The sequence below is a fragment of the Aspergillus saccharolyticus genome (assembly GCF_003184585.1).
Source record: "Aspergillus saccharolyticus JOP 1030-1 unplaced genomic scaffold BP01scaffold_38, whole genome shotgun sequence".
NCBI classification, from domain to species: Eukaryota; Fungi; Ascomycota; class Eurotiomycetes; order Eurotiales; family Aspergillaceae; genus Aspergillus; species Aspergillus saccharolyticus.
Genome location: NW_020290648.1, coordinates 25,556 through 40,707, shown reverse-complemented (window position 1 = coordinate 40,707; position 15,152 = coordinate 25,556). Strand labels below are relative to the sequence as shown.

The window sequence follows — 15,152 nt, the reverse complement described above, 5'->3', positions numbered from 1 at the left end:
TCACTTTATTCCGGTTGATTCCCTGCTCTGGTTTTCGCTTGGCCTTGTGGGATATCTCAGTATTTAATGATTAATTCGTTTATTCATGGTGTCATATCATCCTATTCGTTCCTCGATCCTATACGTCCTTCCATCGACAATTCTAAGTTCAATAGAAGCACTAATGATATAACTAGCCTGACTTAGTAGAAAATTCGAGAGCACCAGGCCAAAAAAACAAATCCGTAAAATAGGCCAGAAAACCTCGTGCCCAAATAGTATTGAACACTCACGTCTCCTACCTTATAGCTAACCCACCCCATCTATCATCTATTTATCCATAGTTACCGCATACTGATCATGACAAGAAAATTAAAAACCATAATAGAATTACATCTGCTCAAAGTACTTTTCCCAGCCCAGCTCTTGCAATTTCGTGCCCTTCAACTCCATATTCTCGGCGCGAGCACTCTCGGCGTAAGCCTCGACCTTCTGCTGGATGGCCGGGTCGAAGGCACCCAGGATGCGGGCGGCCAGGAGAGCCGCGTTGATGCTGTTGTTAATGCCGACGGTGGCGACGGGGACGCCTATTTTTTGGTTAGGTTGTTTTCGTTCATACGGGATGGTTGAGACGGAGGAGGAAGGGTGAAGGGAATGAGGGTTGGGAATTGAGGAGCAATATGGGTGATAGGACGTGTAGGGAGAGAGGTAGGTAGTATGGGTCATTTACCTCGAGGCATCTGCACGATGCTGTACAGACTGTCGACACCATCTAGGGAACTACCCTTAACGGGTACACCGATGACGGGGAGCACGGTGTGCGCGGCGGCCATTCCGGGGAGGTGGGCGGCCCCACCCGCAGCGGCGATGATGACCTTGATCCCGCGGGCCGCGGCGCCAGCGGAGTATTCGGCCATGAAAGTCGGGGTGCGGTGGGCAGAGGTGATGTCCACGGCGGGCTCGATGCCGAAGTAATCTCGCAGTAGCTTGAGACCGGGGACAAGAGTCTTGAGGTCACTGTCGGAGCCCATGATGACGGCCACGGAGGGGGCGGGCTTCGAGGGCCCGGAGGAGTGGGGCTTGGTCTTGACGTCGCTGCGCTGGGCGCGGATCTGGTCGACCACCTCGATGAGAGGCTGGATGTGGGTCTCGGCTTCGTGCATGGTGGCCGCAGTCACGGTGATGTGGCCCATCTTGCGGCCGGGTTTGGCGGCGCCCTTGCTGTAGAGGTGGATGCTGGCGTTGGGGACGGAGAGGGCGTGCTCAGCGGCGGTGAGGTGGGTATCAGAGGCGGCGCCGCCGATGATATTCAGCATGATGGAGGGCTGGCGGAGCTCGAGGCTCTTGGGAGGGATGGGGAGGTCGAGGATAGCGCGCAGGTGGGCTTCGAATTGGGACATGGCGCAACCTTCGATGGTGTAGTGGCCCGAGTTGTGGACTCGGCTGGCAATCTCGCACAGGAGAAGGCTATCATCTTCCAAGAGGAACATCTCGACGCCGAAAGCACCCTTGCCATCGAATGCGGCGACCGCCTTGCGGGCCAGCTCTTGCGCCTTCTTGTTGATAGCGTCGGAGACATTGCGGGCGGGGGCGTAGACAAGCTTGCAGACCGAGTCTTCTTGGACGGTTTCGACGGTGGGGTAAGAGAGAACAGTGTCCTTGGTTTTGATGACCATGACGGCGATTTCCTATACCGAATACAGTTGTTAAAACCATATATTTTGTGCTATGTGTATGTGTGTGTGTCGAGGGGTTAGGGATTGGTAGCCGCAGAACGAACCATCTTGAAGTAGGCCCATTTCTCTGCATACAAAGGTCGGCCCTTGAGAGCCTCCAGGGCCTCGGGAATGTCTTCTTTCGTGCGCACATGGAAGTTGCCTAAGTACGCCATCAACTACGGTCAGTGATAATGCATCACAAGCGGATGGCAGAGTAAGTATGACTCACCACGTCCATCATAAGCCATAGTCTTTGACTTGAGCATCATAGGGTATCCCAGCTGCTCGCCGACCTTAGCCAGTTCCTCCGGTGTGTTCTCGGTAAGCTCGCGGTGGTCGGCCATGGGAATGCCGTATTGTCTGAGATGTTCCTTCTGGTCGAACTTGTTCTGGATCGTGCGGATCGCCTGCCAGCTGGGCTCGATCTTGACCTGGGAAGCAATCTCCTCGAGGGCATAGGTATCGACATGTTCGATTTCGGCAGTAACGACGTCGCAAGACTTGGCCAACTCGCGGACGGCTTCGCGCTCCTTGAAGGAGCCGGTGACATGGTCGTCGTGGGCGCTGATCTGCTTGGCCGGGGAGTTCTCCGCATCGAGGACATTGCATTGAATATTGAGTCGGTTGGCGGCGTCGACCATCATACGGCCCAATTGGCCTCCACCAAGAATCCCGACTTTCGGAGAGTTCCACATGTTGTTCGCTGGACTTTTCTGACCGACGAGAAGCACGACGAAAGGAGGAAAAAAAGTTAAGTGACGGAGATCAGAACGAACGCAGGCCGAAAACGGAGAAGATCTGGGGAAGGAGAAAATGAGCCCCTCAGTCACGTGCAATTCCGATAAGCGGCTGTCGGAGCCAATCAGTGGCTGCTGTTGCCGGGGAGCCGCTTGTCCTCCCCGCGCGCGTCACGAGCCAAATGCTGCTCGATTAATTGATTGCTTGATTTGTCGTATCAATCCTCCTACCTTCGTTTCTCATTCTGCCTCTATTCTTCTGCATCTCAAGCAGAACCAGCAGATACTGTCGAAAATATGTCTTTAGGTAAGTCTCCAGCGCTGATTGCCAATTCTTGCTTCCTGCAGTCACCCCTTGACAAGCTATTACAGCTTGAGCTCGAGCCCGCTCGGTTTAACAGCCTGGATTGCGTCCTGCTGACTTGATGCATGAATTAGATGAAGAGAGCCTTGAGATAGCCGCCAATGGCGGCGCAATAGACCTGTATGTCGATACACTTGCCTGTTGCCTCCATCCGCGCGCTGACAATGCCCTTGTAGCTCGAAATGGCCCAACATCGTCGAACCGCTCTTAGAGCGACTGCAACATGTGCGCAACCCTCAAAGATCACGCGCGCTACTTGACCACCAGACAAGTGACTAACATTCGCGATGGGAAGAACGTCTACAATGTATTCCCCATGCCCAGATTGCCTCCTGCAGCAGCGCAACCCCCAACACTCCCCTCCGCCGCCACCATCCTAGCACAAAACACTACTCCGCCCACCAACCCGATGACTACAGACACAACCATCAGCAACACTGGTGCAGACACGACCATCGAGCCCAACCTCCAGACCCCACCGCGACCAGCCGCGACCTCCACAACTACAACCCCACTATCCAACGAACGCATCCCGGACTCCCAGCCCTTTTCCCAGGCCGCCGCTTCATCCTCCTCCCCTTCCGAGAACCCATCCACCCTCCCGGCAGCCCTTGAAAACCTCCTGACCGCCATCTCCGCCAACATCCGCACCCTCTTCGCCTCCAAACCGCCGCACACCGTCCAGCGTCTCGCGGAGCTCATCCTCCGCCCCACGGCGCACTACCGCACCCTCCCTGCGTACCTCCGCGCCGTCGACCGCGTCGTCTCCGTCACCAGCCCCGCGGATATCTTTCCCTTCCAGACGAAGACCGGCACACAACAGCCGCTGACCCAACAGCAACAACCCAACGGCGCCACTCTCAATGGTAGCGGCACCGCCGAACCGAGCTTCATGTTCTCCGTCGACCACGGCTTAGGCAGCGACGAGTCGCTCGGTGGGGCACTTCTCACCCCGATCCCGTGGCTACACAACACGGCGTCATCGCCCGAGGGCGAAGGGGACCAAGAACCGGTCGGTGGCGTTGGCGTTGTCGGTATAGTCGGCGGTGAGGGCGAGACGCGCGGACTTGCTGCGGCGCAGACGTCACTGGGATCTGGGATCAGTGCTGCTGCCGCTGGGGAAGGCGAAGGGCTCTCGACGGCCGCGGCGACGACGGGCCAGATCCACACCGAGAATGCGGTGATGGGCGGAATGGAAGCGTCGGGGGTGCTTAACGAGCCAAGTGTGGAGGACGTCCCGCATGCGCGGGGTCCGCCTGTGGTTGGGGTGGAAGACCTGGGGTTGCAAGATGGGAAAGGGGTGGAGATGAACCTGGATGGCGCAAGTGATGCCGCCGGTAGCGGCCCACAACAGGTGCAGCAGCAGACTCAGGCGCAGAGTCAAGAGTCCTCTGCAGGTTTATCGGGTGCGCAGCAGCAGCAGGAGCCGGTAGCTACTAGTCTGGGAGACGGTCAGACTCAGGAAGGTGGTAGTTTTCCCGAACCTGGGACGGATGGCGATGGTGATATTGCCTTGGAGGATGCAAAGGTAGAGGATGCCTCCGCAACGGCCGAAAAGAGTCAGCCGCAGCAGCAGGGGTAGGGAACTGTAAGGATGATATTATGCCCTAACTTATTAGCGTCAAAATCCAAATCAGGCTTTGCATTGCATGCATGCGTTTTCCAGAACCAACTGCGATGATAAGCGATCATTTGAATGGGATTTGGTAGCAGTGCACCCAGGCGGATACTTTACTTTTCAAACAAGAGCTAATCGAAGGTAGGCTACGCGGCCCCGAAACGGTAGCTAAACCCGGGAAACTACATTGGTGAAGGAATTTCGGGTCCTCGTGGAGAGAGAAACCTGCCAGTATATAAAATCTCTAGCTTGTTGAGAACAAGGGTTGTACCTGAGAAAAATAAGGAAAGCCACACAACGCCAAGAAACCGCTATTCATAGAACCAAGAAAACCCAAACCAGATCATTAAGTGGTCGTGACATGCAAGTATGCATTGTATGGCCAATGCTCATAGACGAACAGTGACAAAACATTCATTATATATCCAAGAAAATGATGCGTCTACATCGACGGAGCTCAAGCCGGCTCAACCGTTTGAAGAGGGACGTAGCGTCCTTCGTCAAAGTCGGAGCCCCTAGATTTCTTGCCCGTGACGAAAAGCCAAATATCAGCGGGGGAGATCCAGTGGAATGGTGATCGGCCATTGGAGGATCCGGTGACAGACAGAGTGGCTTGCCACCAGCTCTTCTGCGAGGACTTGAAGTCAGTCGAATTGGCCTCTGAAATCTCTTTGAGAAGCTTGTCAGCATCCATCCATTTGGGACGGCGCCAGAGCTTGAGGAGCAGACTGCTGAAGACAACAGAGACACTGGATGCGGCCATGGCAGCGCCCGCAGCCATGGGAGGTAGCATGAGCCCGAATGGGAGGAAGATGCCCATAGCAAAGGGGAGTCCAATGATGTTATAGAGACAGGCCCACATCAGGTTCAGCTTGATACGGTTGAAAACCGACCGAGATAGATACAGACTGGCTGGCACTGAAAGCAGATCGTCGGGCCGCATGAGAACAATGTCTGCTGCTTCCATGGCGACATCAGTTCCGGAGGCAAGTGCGATACCAACGGATGCAGTGGCTAGGGCGGGAGAATCGTTAATTCCATCACCAACCATGGCAACTCGATCCCCGGCCTCTTGTAGAGAAGCGACAATAGCCTGTTTGTCCGAAGGGGACACTGACGCATGGACTGCATCAGTTGGGATACCAACAGCTGCAGCGATGGAAATGGCAGTGGTATAGGTGTCGCCAGTGATGAGAGAAGTCATGATGCCCATACGGTGCAGAGCTGCGACTGCGGCTGGAGCGCTGCTTTTCACGGTGTCCCGAAGCGAGATTGTGCCAGCATATTGGTTATCAATGGCGACGTGAATCTGAGTGATGCCAGCAGGAACCTTGGGGCTAAGATTTTCGTATTCTTCAGAAGCCTGCGGCTCGGCAGATTCTGGGATGGTAACATCTCGGGATCGCAGAAACGCAGCATTACCGACCAAAACACGATAACGAATGCGCTCAGCACTCGAGGTAGGCTCGACCAATGCAGAAATACCTTTTCCAACACAAGCTTCAAGATCACCCAAGCTTCCTGGCAGACCGCCGTCTCCAGGATTACCTGACTCGGTTTGCGCGGCGGCAAAGATGGCTCTGCCGATGGGATGTTCGCTGCTCATCTCTGCAAGACCAACAATGAGCCACCACAACCGACGACGCCAGTCGTTCACGTTCCATTGAGGTTCAATTCTGGCTTCGGCCACACTCATCTTTCCAGTGGTCAAAGTGCCAGTCTTATCAAAAACGACATGGTTGATCTTCGTGGCGGCTTCAAGCACAGCGCCACCCTTGACGAGAATACCCTGCTGTGCTCCTACGCCGGTTCCAACCATGACGGCGGTCGGTGTGCTCAGACCCAAGGCACAAGGACAGGCAAAAACGATCACGGAAATGCATAGCTTTAGACAGACCATGACTTTGCCTCCATTGCTTTCTGCCAAGAAGACCTTGGGCGGATGAGGCAAGATGTGGCTCATAAACATCCAACCAAAGAAGGTGACCAAGCCAAGACTGATAATTGCTGGAACAAAGTATCCGGCTACCATATCAGCCATACGCTGAATGGGAGCTCGACTCGTCTGAGCGTCCTGAACCAGCTTGACAATCTGACTGAGCTGGGTGTATTTGCCCGCTCGGGTGACCTTGAAGTCCATAGAGCTTGTTCCGTTGACCGTTCCGGCAATGACAACACTGCCCTTAGATTTGTGTATAGGAAGAGCCTCACCCGTAATCATACTTTCGTCGACATAGCTTTCTCCGCGGATGACAATGCCATCCGCCGAGACTTTATCTCCGGGATGGAGCATCACAATGTCTCCTACTTCAATGAGCTCGGTGGGGATCAATTTTTGTCCAGGTCCTGAGATTTCATGTGTTGCCGATGTGAATTGGTCGTTGTCCGGGTTTTTGGCCGTGGTGTCCCAATACTCGGCCATCTTTTCTGCCGCTATAGGATCATCATATATAGTGGTCATTGATGGCGCCAAGGACATCAGACGCGAAAGTGCCGCCGAAGTCTGACCCTTAGCTCTGTTTTCCAGCCATCTTCCCAGCGTAATAAACGTGATTAGCATCGTACTCGTGTCAAAAACCGTGCTCGGCCGCGCGTGAGTTTTCGAAAACATCGCGACAATCATGGTGAAGATACTGTAAAAAAATGCTGCAGATGTACCCAACATGACAAGGACATCCATGGTCGGCGAACGATGTTTCAAAGACTTGTAACTAGCGATATAAAACCGTTTTCCAATTCCAAATTGAACAGGCATAGTGAGGAACAGGCAAGCAACGTCACCCAAGTAGAGACCGCAGAAGAGCGGGACACGACCAAAGTCGATAGCCGGAAAGTACATGGGAAGAACCATGTTGATCAGGAAAACGGGAATGGCGAATGATACGGAGAAGAGGAACGCACGTTTCCACTCCTGAACCTCCTTGGTTTTGGCGAGCGAATCAAGCTGAGCATTTGTCTCATCCAACTGCGACACTAACGCATTGTATCCGGCTGCCTCGATCGCCTCGACAATCGATCTGACTCCGACCATGGAGGAGTCGAATGTTACATTGAGGCGGGAGGTGGCCATGTCCACCGACGCCGAGGACACACCGGGTTTTCGAAGAAGGTCGTCCTCCAGGCACGTTGCTGATGCAGCATCCCGCACGCCGTGAAGACTGAGAGTGACACGACCGACGCCTCTACCCGAGATAGTTTGTGCTTCAGAAGAAACCAGAGTTGTATCGAAACCCGCATCATCGATAGTGCTGAGAATTTTCTGAACAGGGAGCGTAGATGGATCGTGAACGAGGATCGCTCGTTCAGCGAGTAGACTGATATTAAACTGCACCAATCCATCTACCCCGTTGAAAGCATTTTGTATGCTTGCTGTGCATGCGCCGCATGTCATGCCGTCTATAGACACCGTTGTGACCATCATTGGGGGTTTGGACCCTGCCAAGTCCTGTGAAGAGTGGCTGTCCTGAGCCGATGAGGTTTCCAGCACCTTCGCATCGAAGCCACGATCCTCAATTATTTCTGCGATGCGATCCGGGGTGATAACGGAGGCATCGTGTTCGACAACGGCACGTTCCGAAAGTAGAGAGACGCTGACTGACCGGACACCTGCTGCCTCTTTTAGTCCGCCTTCGACCGCGGAGGTGCAAGCGCCACAAGTCATGCCTTCCACCGCTAATGTCGTGGTCGATAAGGAGGGTTTCCCCGCGCTTTCGGTAGAAAGAGGTACGCTATCCGTGGAGACGACCTTGGCGTCAAATCCGCTGTCTTCGATGATCTCGGCGACCTTTTCCGGAGGGAGCACGTTGGGATCGTGGTGTACAACCGCACGGCCCATCATCAAGCTCACGGTCACCTCTCCCGCGCCGTCCACTCCCTTGAAAGCGCCCTCGACAGCTGAGGTGCAGGCGCCACACGTCATGCCTTCCACACTAACCGTGGTAGAAGCCATGTGTGCGGGTGATCGGTCGTTGAGAGAGCTAGTCTCTCCGGGGCGGAGCAGAGCGGTGGATGGGGTCGCCATGTCGCACTGGGATTCAGTGGTGACAACCAGGCGAAGAGGATTGTCAACCGGCAACAGTGGTATTCATAAGAGCGTGGTTCGGATGGGAGGGGAAGCTGACGGAAGGAGGGAGGTGGGGGGAGCGTTTGGTAGGGTAATATAGTGGAGTTAGTAGAAGCGGAGGGAGTCATGCAAGGTTCGCTGGAGAACTAATAATCATGTAATGACTTGAACGATTTATATTGGGACTAAAAGTAGTACCAATTATGGAGTCAGTGCAGGCCGGATGGGGACGGAAGAAGAAGATGGAAGTCGGTTGGTGGTGGTTGACGCTGCCGCCCGGATTCATCCCTCAATAATCTCCATTAATCTTCGCAAAGGCACTGCAGGAGAAGCCGTCAAGGCCGGTTAGGGATTGAACAAAGAGTAGACAATTGGACAATGTGGCCCATGGTATGTCGCTTGTTGTCTTTCTTTTCTAGCCTGTTCTGAACAACAAAAATCCACCTGGGGAGATGATCGAGGAAAATTACGTCCGATTCTCTCCACTTTTTGAGGAATGCCTGGACCCGCCGGGCGCATTTACTTGTAGATTAAAGCCCAGGTGTCTCACCAAATATACGAACTGTATGGCCTGGACATGCTACACAGTCTATTACTGTCCACATGAGACTATTATCAATGGGCAACCCATTCTCGTTCTCCTCGTTCTCTTCGTCCCGTCGGGTCTGGGTTTCAAATTGGCCTGAGCAATCGGGAGTGCTGGCTGGACAGACAAGTCTGATCATAACACCGGAATGGTCAGGATCAACCCTGCATGCCAGTCTGCAAGGAGGGCTCCGTTTCTAGGATCGGTCCCCGATGAATGCAGAAGCAAAGTTGACGGTCCAGAGGACATCCGGCACAGCCGATACGTATACTTGTTCAACTGGGGGTTATCGCCCATCGACCGTCGGATTCCGCGGTGAGATGTAAGACACGGAAGCCTATATCGTCGAATGAAAGACAATGCTATGTGCAGACTTGGCTGAGACACCTCGGCTACCTTTGAATGAGATTTTGCTCGACTGGGTTTCTTTAAAACCTCGAGAACGTTAGATCTAGATAACCTGTCATGCTTAGCTGTCAGAGAAAAGGCTTTGGAAGGGTTCTGGGGTTGAAACGTCGGATGGCTCTGCCGTTTCAACTATAGAGCTGTAGCTCCTGGAATGGTTCCAGACTCGAGATTGCGGTGGTTCTCAGTAGATGATGGTGAATCAGAGCCTCACTTCAGCCGAAACGCCCATTGATGCGAACTGCGCTGATGAGGTCCTGACAAGACCAATAATAAATTGAGGGAGCAGACTCAGCATTCGATGTGTAACTGTGTACTGTACAAGTGCAGAGGCTCGGAATCACATGGCTGGATGTTCAATCCCACCATGTTTGCATCCCGGACAAACACCACCACAACATCTCCATCATCGGTTATCACTACAACGATTCATCCCAACTAACTACCACTTTTGATGACAGGCCACCTTGAACTGAATTCGCAATAGTCGCATATCATAACTTACCGCACTACAAGAACAGTTATTTGAGGATTTCTCAGCACCCCCCGGAGTCCATCAGAAACAAACAGCCTTGACAGCCAAAGCCGCGGTTGAGCCATCATCCCATAGGCGAACAGGATGGACCAGAGCCAGACCCGGGCCATCGAAGCCCTCCAACCGTTCATCGCCCTTGCCAATTCCTCCAGTGCTAGCTCTCCCCGCTTTGTCGCCAACATCATCACAAATGCAACCTCGAACCCACACACCTTCGTGTTCGCGGAGCTGCTCGAGACGGCAGCGGTGCAGGCCCTCCGCTCGCCGGAGACCCCAGCCGAATACCAGAGCTATTTGACGTTGCTCGAGATCTTCGCCTGGGGTACATGGCAAGACTATCATGGTGAGCGTTTGCCAATAACCTCATCACGATCAAAATATCCAACATAGACCTGGCAATGAACGCTAACGTATCACCGTTCACAGAAACCCCCAACCTGCCCGAACTCAGCCCGGCCCAGACACTCAAGCTACGCCTCCTCACCCTCCTCACCCTCTCCTCTACCAGTCAACCTCTTACCTACGACGCCCTTATGCGCTCTCTCTCCCTGACCGTACCCTCTGACCTCGAATCCCTCGTCACAACCGCCATCTACTCCTCCCTCATCAGCGCCCGCCTGGCGCCGGCTTCGATCCCTCCCACCGTGAATGTCTCCGCCATTGCCCCGCTCCGGGACGTAAACCCTCAATCGCTGCCTAACATGATCAACATCCTTGCGCAATGGGAGACCCGCTGCGGCGACGTCATCAGCGACATCGAGGCGGAGATCGCCAAGATCAAATCCGAGTCGGCGAAGCGGCGGGCCAAGGAGCATGCGCGTACCATGATGTTCGAGCAGACGCTGGCGGCGTACCGGGCTGAGGCCGCTAGCGCTGCGGGTGGAGGGGAGGGACCCGCGGCGGGCGGAGCGGCGCGGAAACACTGGGGTCAGCAGCACATGTACAGGGGCGGCGGCCTCGGAGGCAACAAGCGCGAATTCATCGCCGAAGAGTTTGACGACGATGATGGGTACTGGGAGCATGGGAGCGAGCTGGATCTCCAGGCTATGGGTGGGTCAAGGATGGACATTGATGAAGGCGCCGGGTCGGGGAGAGCGGGAGCTGCCGGAGCGCGGCATCCCAAGCGGATCTTGGGTAAGAAGTCGTAGGGGGATTTGCAATTGCTGCCAGCTATGGAGATCGGTAATGGCTCTAGAATATGGGAGGATGGAAAGTATTTCGCTGGCCTGTTTATGCTTGATACCATCCTATTGCTATTGCAGAATATGACCACAAGACTCAAAGATACAAAACCGCACTGAACGGCGCTATCACAGATCAACAAACTGATATCTAGCATGAATTATGTCCACTTGCACGAGAAGAACAAGACACCAAGTGCAAAGGAAAGCAAACCGCTCCATATTCTCATAAATTGGGTATTCGTTCATCATACACAAAAGCAAACGCCAACCGGAACGCCTACGCACTAAAGACTGCATAAGTACTTGTTCAGTGATTCTCTGCCAAATGCTAAAAGGACGGTCAGCTCCTGTATGTCCATATTCCATATCGACTCCGGGATAATACTTACCGACCACTCCGGGATGTTACGTATCTGCTGCCACATGAATTTCTCCAGCTTGTTGGCACTCTTGGCATACGGCGTGTTCTCATTGTTGTATCGACGGCAATTGTCGAAAATCAACATGGCGTCCTTGATGAAGTCCTGTGGCGTCGGATACATGTCCTTCTCGTGTTTCTCTTCCATGGTCGACAGATCCATGGGCTCCTTGATGACTTCGTAGTAGTCTGGCACTTCATCTCGGTTGACCGGTTGTGTGAACGGCCACGCGGCACTGTGGTTCTGCATGTCGTTGAGAAGATGTAGAAGTTGGTTGTAATTGGGCCCGTGGCGGGGCTGCCGCGCTAATTCATCCATGTCCGGCGACCATCCCGACTCTTTGATAGCTGGGATCAGTAGGGGGTCAATCTTGTAAGGCCCGTTCTTCCACTCCTTGGGAGGTGGGTGGATGATATGTGACCGACTGAAAGCGCGAATCTTCGCATGGACCGCTTCCTTCTGTTTCAGAAGCATGCGACCGACCTCGAGGTACCGTATCGTGGGTAGCATCGTGCACTGCATGATTGTTCCTCCCTCATAATCCTTGATATAACCCATCCAGACGGATTTATCCAGCGTGATCTCTTTAGTGAAGCCCTGCTTCTTGAAGTAACCGATGGCGTAGTTGTCGGCGTAGGTTAGAAAGTGCATGATATCCGAAGTAGCCTTGACGTAATCCTGTAAAACAGATTAGCATTGTGGTTGCTTCGGCCGAACCATGCACACAAACCTTCAAATGGGACATCAGATGCGCACCATATCCTTTGACTTGTTGGTCGGAAGAGATAGCACAGAAGACAATCTCGGCGAACCTGCGGCTGTTGAACGGGCGGTATGTGATGCCTCTGCATGCCCCATTAGCGCATCCCACCACCCAGTTCGCTCTTTTAGCACATGTATACGCACCCGACAACCTCCAAGGGATGTTTAACGATAGCGATAGAAAGATGCGACCGGTCGTAGACTAAGCGCGCGATGTAGTCTTTGGGCATTTTGGGGAGCTGTTTCTGGAAAATGCACTTGAGGCCGGTCAGGACGACGAAACTATCGCGCGAGCCGTCATTATTAACGACTCGAAATTCGATCTCGCCACGACGCTCTTCGAGTACTGCGGGCTGTGGTCGAAGTGTTAGTCTCGTCCATCCCCGCGTGCGGAGCGGCGAGCTTACCTTCTCCGGGAACGGGACAATCCGCATGGGCGGCTTATCGAAGAGATCATCTTCGGTCTGGAGTCGCGACTGGTCAACGCGATGATACCTTCCAACATTAAATGTCTGAAGTGCCCACCTTGAGATCCTTCTCCGGGGTGTCGGTGCGCGCTTTCTTGCTCCGCTGTTGGGAATCTGGGGAAAGAGCCTCCTCCGAAGCTTTCCGCTTGGTACCTGGACCTCGATCTGAGTCAGTAAAACTAAATCGAGGCTTGATGTTTGCAACATTGAGCTCACTCTCCGAAGTGATTGCCGGCATTATGCGTGCTGCGACTTCAGGTTATTTAAGAACTGAGACTTGACTTCAAGGTTGGTTGGAGCTGAGGCAAGCAACACCGCGCTCTCCCGCTCTCTCTCCACCTCCCGATACGGGGAACGGGGGAGGAATTACTTTGATCCGGCGCAGTTAAGCCAGATAACCATTTCAATCACGACAATGGCTAGGACTATATCAGACTATCTTCTCTTCTGTTTTGCCCTGTGAAGCGTGTTTCCTCGTTACTCACAAGCCCTTTCTATACTGTACTTCTTTGTTCGTCACGCCTCAATGTCTTTGAACCTGGTCTGGGAGGCAGCTTCTGCGAGCCCTTACTCTCCCCTTATCGCGAAAGATAGCCAGTTCTTCGTCGGCTTTAGTCTCCTGCTTGCTGGTGAGCTTCACCTGCCTATTGTCGCGCAGGACAATTACTGACATTAACTCCCCAGCCTTTATACTTACCGGTCTCTTCGGATTGAGTCAGTCGCCCTCTTTCCGAGATTTTGAACTCTGAGAATTGCATCGCCTCATGCTTACCATCCGAGCAGATCGTTCCTTCACCAGCATTGCATTTTTTGGCGTGCCAGCAGCGCTGGCGTTTGGGTAAGATCACGCCTACCTGCGGTTGCGTTGTTCATGACTAACGTTCGCGGAACAGCTTCGGTGCCGTTTATATGATCTGTGCCGTTGGGGTCTACGTTTAAAGTTCCAGTTACCACCTCTGATACCCCATGTACCATATCCTGGACAGTTGAACAAACGAAGCATTATTTCTACACCACCCGTCTCTCTCTCTCTCTTTTTCCACCCCTTCACATAACCTAATCCTCAACCCCGTACCGCCACGCTCAGTCAGAGCAGGGGGAAACATGGCAGACGCAGAACCTATCTTCACAGCTGTCTCCAGCAACGCCCACCACCTCTACACTCTACTTCAATGCATCGGATTCGCACCGAAAGCCACCGTCCAGATCACTCCAGACGGCATTCGCTTTTCTGTGGAAGAAGCGCGAACAGTACAAGGCCTCGCATTTCTTGACAAGGCCCTCTTCACCAGCTACACCTTCAACCCACCCGCCGCTCCCACCACCACGCGTCACGACAATGACGACGAGGAGCACGACCCCGACTCCCCATCCGCTGACACAGACTCCAATACGACACCGACATACTACCCCTGCTTCGAGATCTCCCTCACAGCTCTGCTCGAAACGCTCAAAATCCTGGGCATCAACGACTCCATGTCCGGCAGCAGCAGCGGCTCGCGAGCCGGCAGCGTGCAACCTGGGGGCCACAGCGCCTTCACCACGCCGGCCCTTCTCCTCGACCGCTCGTGCACGCTCCGCTACAGCACCGAGGGCAGCCCGCTGAGCGTCACCCTCACCGAGACCGGCGTGAAGACCACCTGCGAGCTGACCACGTACGAGCCCGAGGGCGGCGAGATCGAGATCCCGCTGCAGCGCGACGCCATCATCATGAAGATCATCATGCGGTCCGCCTGGCTCCACAACGCCATCACCGAGCTGGCCGCCACCGACCCGTCCGCCCTCAAGATCTCCGCCTCCGCCACCCAGGAACCCTTCTTCGCCTTGTCCGGCGCCGGCGGCTCCATCAGCGAGTCCACTGTCGAGTTCTCCGTCGAGAACCAAGCCCCTGAAAGCACTACTGGTCATGGCCCGCGTGAGGGTGCCTCCGCCGACGCGGCCCCGCGCGCCAAACGAGCCCGACTCGCCCCGACCGTCACCGAGACCTTCCTGGTCAGTCCGCCCTCGTCGATGGGCTCGCGCATCCGCCAGGATTACAGGTTCTCGGCGGTCCAGAAGGCCGCCCGCGCCATGGCTGTCGCGAATAAGGTCAGTATCCGTGGCGATCGGCAAGGGGTGCTGAGTCTGCAGTTCATGATCGAGTTCGATGTCAACGGGGGCAGTGGGGCCAGATTACACGCTCGAGGTGGGTTGGCGCCCGTGGTGAGTTTTGTGGACTTTAGGTTTGTGCCGCTGTTGGACGAGGACGCGCTGTTGTAGCAGCTATGGAGGGAGGGAGTGAATATGGGGGTTTCTAGCTGTGCGGGTTTTGAGCG

General features: G+C 54.4%; 6 protein-coding genes across 6 annotated transcripts; 3 read left to right on the top strand and 3 right to left on the bottom strand.

Annotated features, from left to right (window-relative positions):
* Positions 1-88: 88 nt before the first annotated feature.
* Positions 89-2,467, bottom strand: BP01DRAFT_140724 (phosphoribosylaminoimidazole carboxylase ADE2). Its single transcript, XM_025570552.1, has 4 exons — positions 1,927-2,467; positions 1,760-1,857; positions 710-1,667; positions 89-566 (listed from the first exon to the last, which is right to left on the bottom strand). Exons 1-4 carry the CDS (start codon positions 2,390-2,392, stop codon positions 370-372), a joined length of 1,719 nt encoding a protein of 572 aa, XP_025428063.1. The 5' UTR covers positions 2,393-2,467; the 3' UTR covers positions 89-369.
* Positions 2,468-2,665: 198 nt separating this feature from the next.
* Positions 2,666-4,622, top strand: BP01DRAFT_394471 (uncharacterized protein). Its single transcript, XM_025578326.1, has 4 exons — positions 2,666-2,741; positions 2,873-2,918; positions 2,975-3,023; positions 3,094-4,622. Exons 1-4 carry the CDS (start codon positions 2,732-2,734, stop codon positions 4,378-4,380), a joined length of 1,392 nt encoding a protein of 463 aa, XP_025428062.1. The 5' UTR covers positions 2,666-2,731; the 3' UTR covers positions 4,381-4,622.
* ctpA (Cu(2+)-transporting P-type ATPase CCC2) lies at positions 4,623-8,721 on the bottom strand. The gene has a single exon (XM_025575747.1). It carries the CDS (start codon positions 8,435-8,437, stop codon positions 4,874-4,876), a length of 3,564 nt encoding a protein of 1,187 aa, XP_025428061.1. The 5' UTR covers positions 8,438-8,721; the 3' UTR covers positions 4,623-4,873.
* A 1,083-nt stretch (positions 8,722-9,804) lies between these two features.
* On the top strand, positions 9,805-11,377 carry BP01DRAFT_394469 (COP9 signalosome subunit 7). Its single transcript, XM_025578325.1, has 2 exons — positions 9,805-10,348; positions 10,432-11,377. Exons 1-2 carry the CDS (start codon positions 10,090-10,092, stop codon positions 11,151-11,153), a joined length of 981 nt encoding a protein of 326 aa, XP_025428060.1. The 5' UTR covers positions 9,805-10,089; the 3' UTR covers positions 11,154-11,377.
* gcnE (histone acetyltransferase GCN5) lies at positions 11,248-13,129 on the bottom strand. The gene is made up of 7 exons (XM_025579766.1): positions 13,054-13,129; positions 12,896-12,990; positions 12,778-12,834; positions 12,515-12,723; positions 12,339-12,453; positions 11,579-12,286; positions 11,248-11,517 (listed from the first exon to the last, which is right to left on the bottom strand). The coding sequence occupies exons 1-7, from the start codon at positions 13,073-13,075 to the stop codon at positions 11,497-11,499; spliced, it is 1,227 nt and encodes a 408-aa protein (XP_025428059.1). The 5' UTR covers positions 13,076-13,129; the 3' UTR covers positions 11,248-11,496.
* Positions 13,130-13,274: 145 nt separating this feature from the next.
* BP01DRAFT_347433 (putative DNA repair protein Rad1) lies at positions 13,275-15,096 on the top strand (the record flags this gene model as incomplete). The annotated part of the gene is given in 6 exon segments (XM_025573686.1): positions 13,275-13,466; positions 13,522-13,551; positions 13,621-13,675; positions 13,731-13,770; positions 13,785-13,822; positions 13,929-15,096. 6 exon segments carry the CDS (start codon positions 13,364-13,366, stop codon positions 15,094-15,096), a joined length of 1,434 nt encoding a protein of 477 aa, XP_025428058.1. The 5' UTR covers positions 13,275-13,363.
* Between the last annotated feature and the right edge of the window lie 56 nt (positions 15,097-15,152).

Coding starts and splice junctions, on each gene's coding strand:
- BP01DRAFT_140724 (XM_025570552.1), bottom strand. CDS start 2,392: ATGTGGAACTCTCCGAAAGTCGGGATTCTTGGTGGAGGCCAATTGGGC. Junction 1,668..1,759: donor AATGGGCCTACTTCAAGATG/GTTCGTTCTGCG, acceptor TATTCGGTATAG/GAAATCGCCGTCATGGTCAT. Junction 567..709: donor CATCGTGCAGATGCCTCGAG/GTAAATGACCCA, acceptor ACCAAAAAATAG/GCGTCCCCGTCGCCACCGTC.
- BP01DRAFT_394471 (XM_025578326.1), top strand. Junction 2,919..2,974: donor AATGGCGGCGCAATAGACCT/GTATGTCGATAC, acceptor ATGCCCTTGTAG/CTCGAAATGGCCCAACATCG. Junction 3,024..3,093: donor TCTTAGAGCGACTGCAACAT/GTGCGCAACCCT, acceptor CGCGATGGGAAG/AACGTCTACAATGTATTCCC.
- ctpA (XM_025575747.1), bottom strand. CDS start 8,437: ATGGCGACCCCATCCACCGCTCTGCTCCGCCCCGGAGAGACTAGCTCT.
- BP01DRAFT_394469 (XM_025578325.1), top strand. CDS start 10,090: ATGGACCAGAGCCAGACCCGGGCCATCGAAGCCCTCCAACCGTTCATC. Junction 10,349..10,431: donor TACATGGCAAGACTATCATG/GTGAGCGTTTGC, acceptor CACCGTTCACAG/AAACCCCCAACCTGCCCGAA.
- gcnE (XM_025579766.1), bottom strand. CDS start 13,075: ATGCCGGCAATCACTTCGGAGA. Junction 12,991..13,053: donor GCCGGCAATCACTTCGGAGA/GTGAGCTCAATG, acceptor ATCGAGGTCCAG/GTACCAAGCGGAAAGCTTCG. Junction 12,724..12,777: donor TTGTCCCGTTCCCGGAGAAG/GTAAGCTCGCCG, acceptor CTTCGACCACAG/CCCGCAGTACTCGAAGAGCG.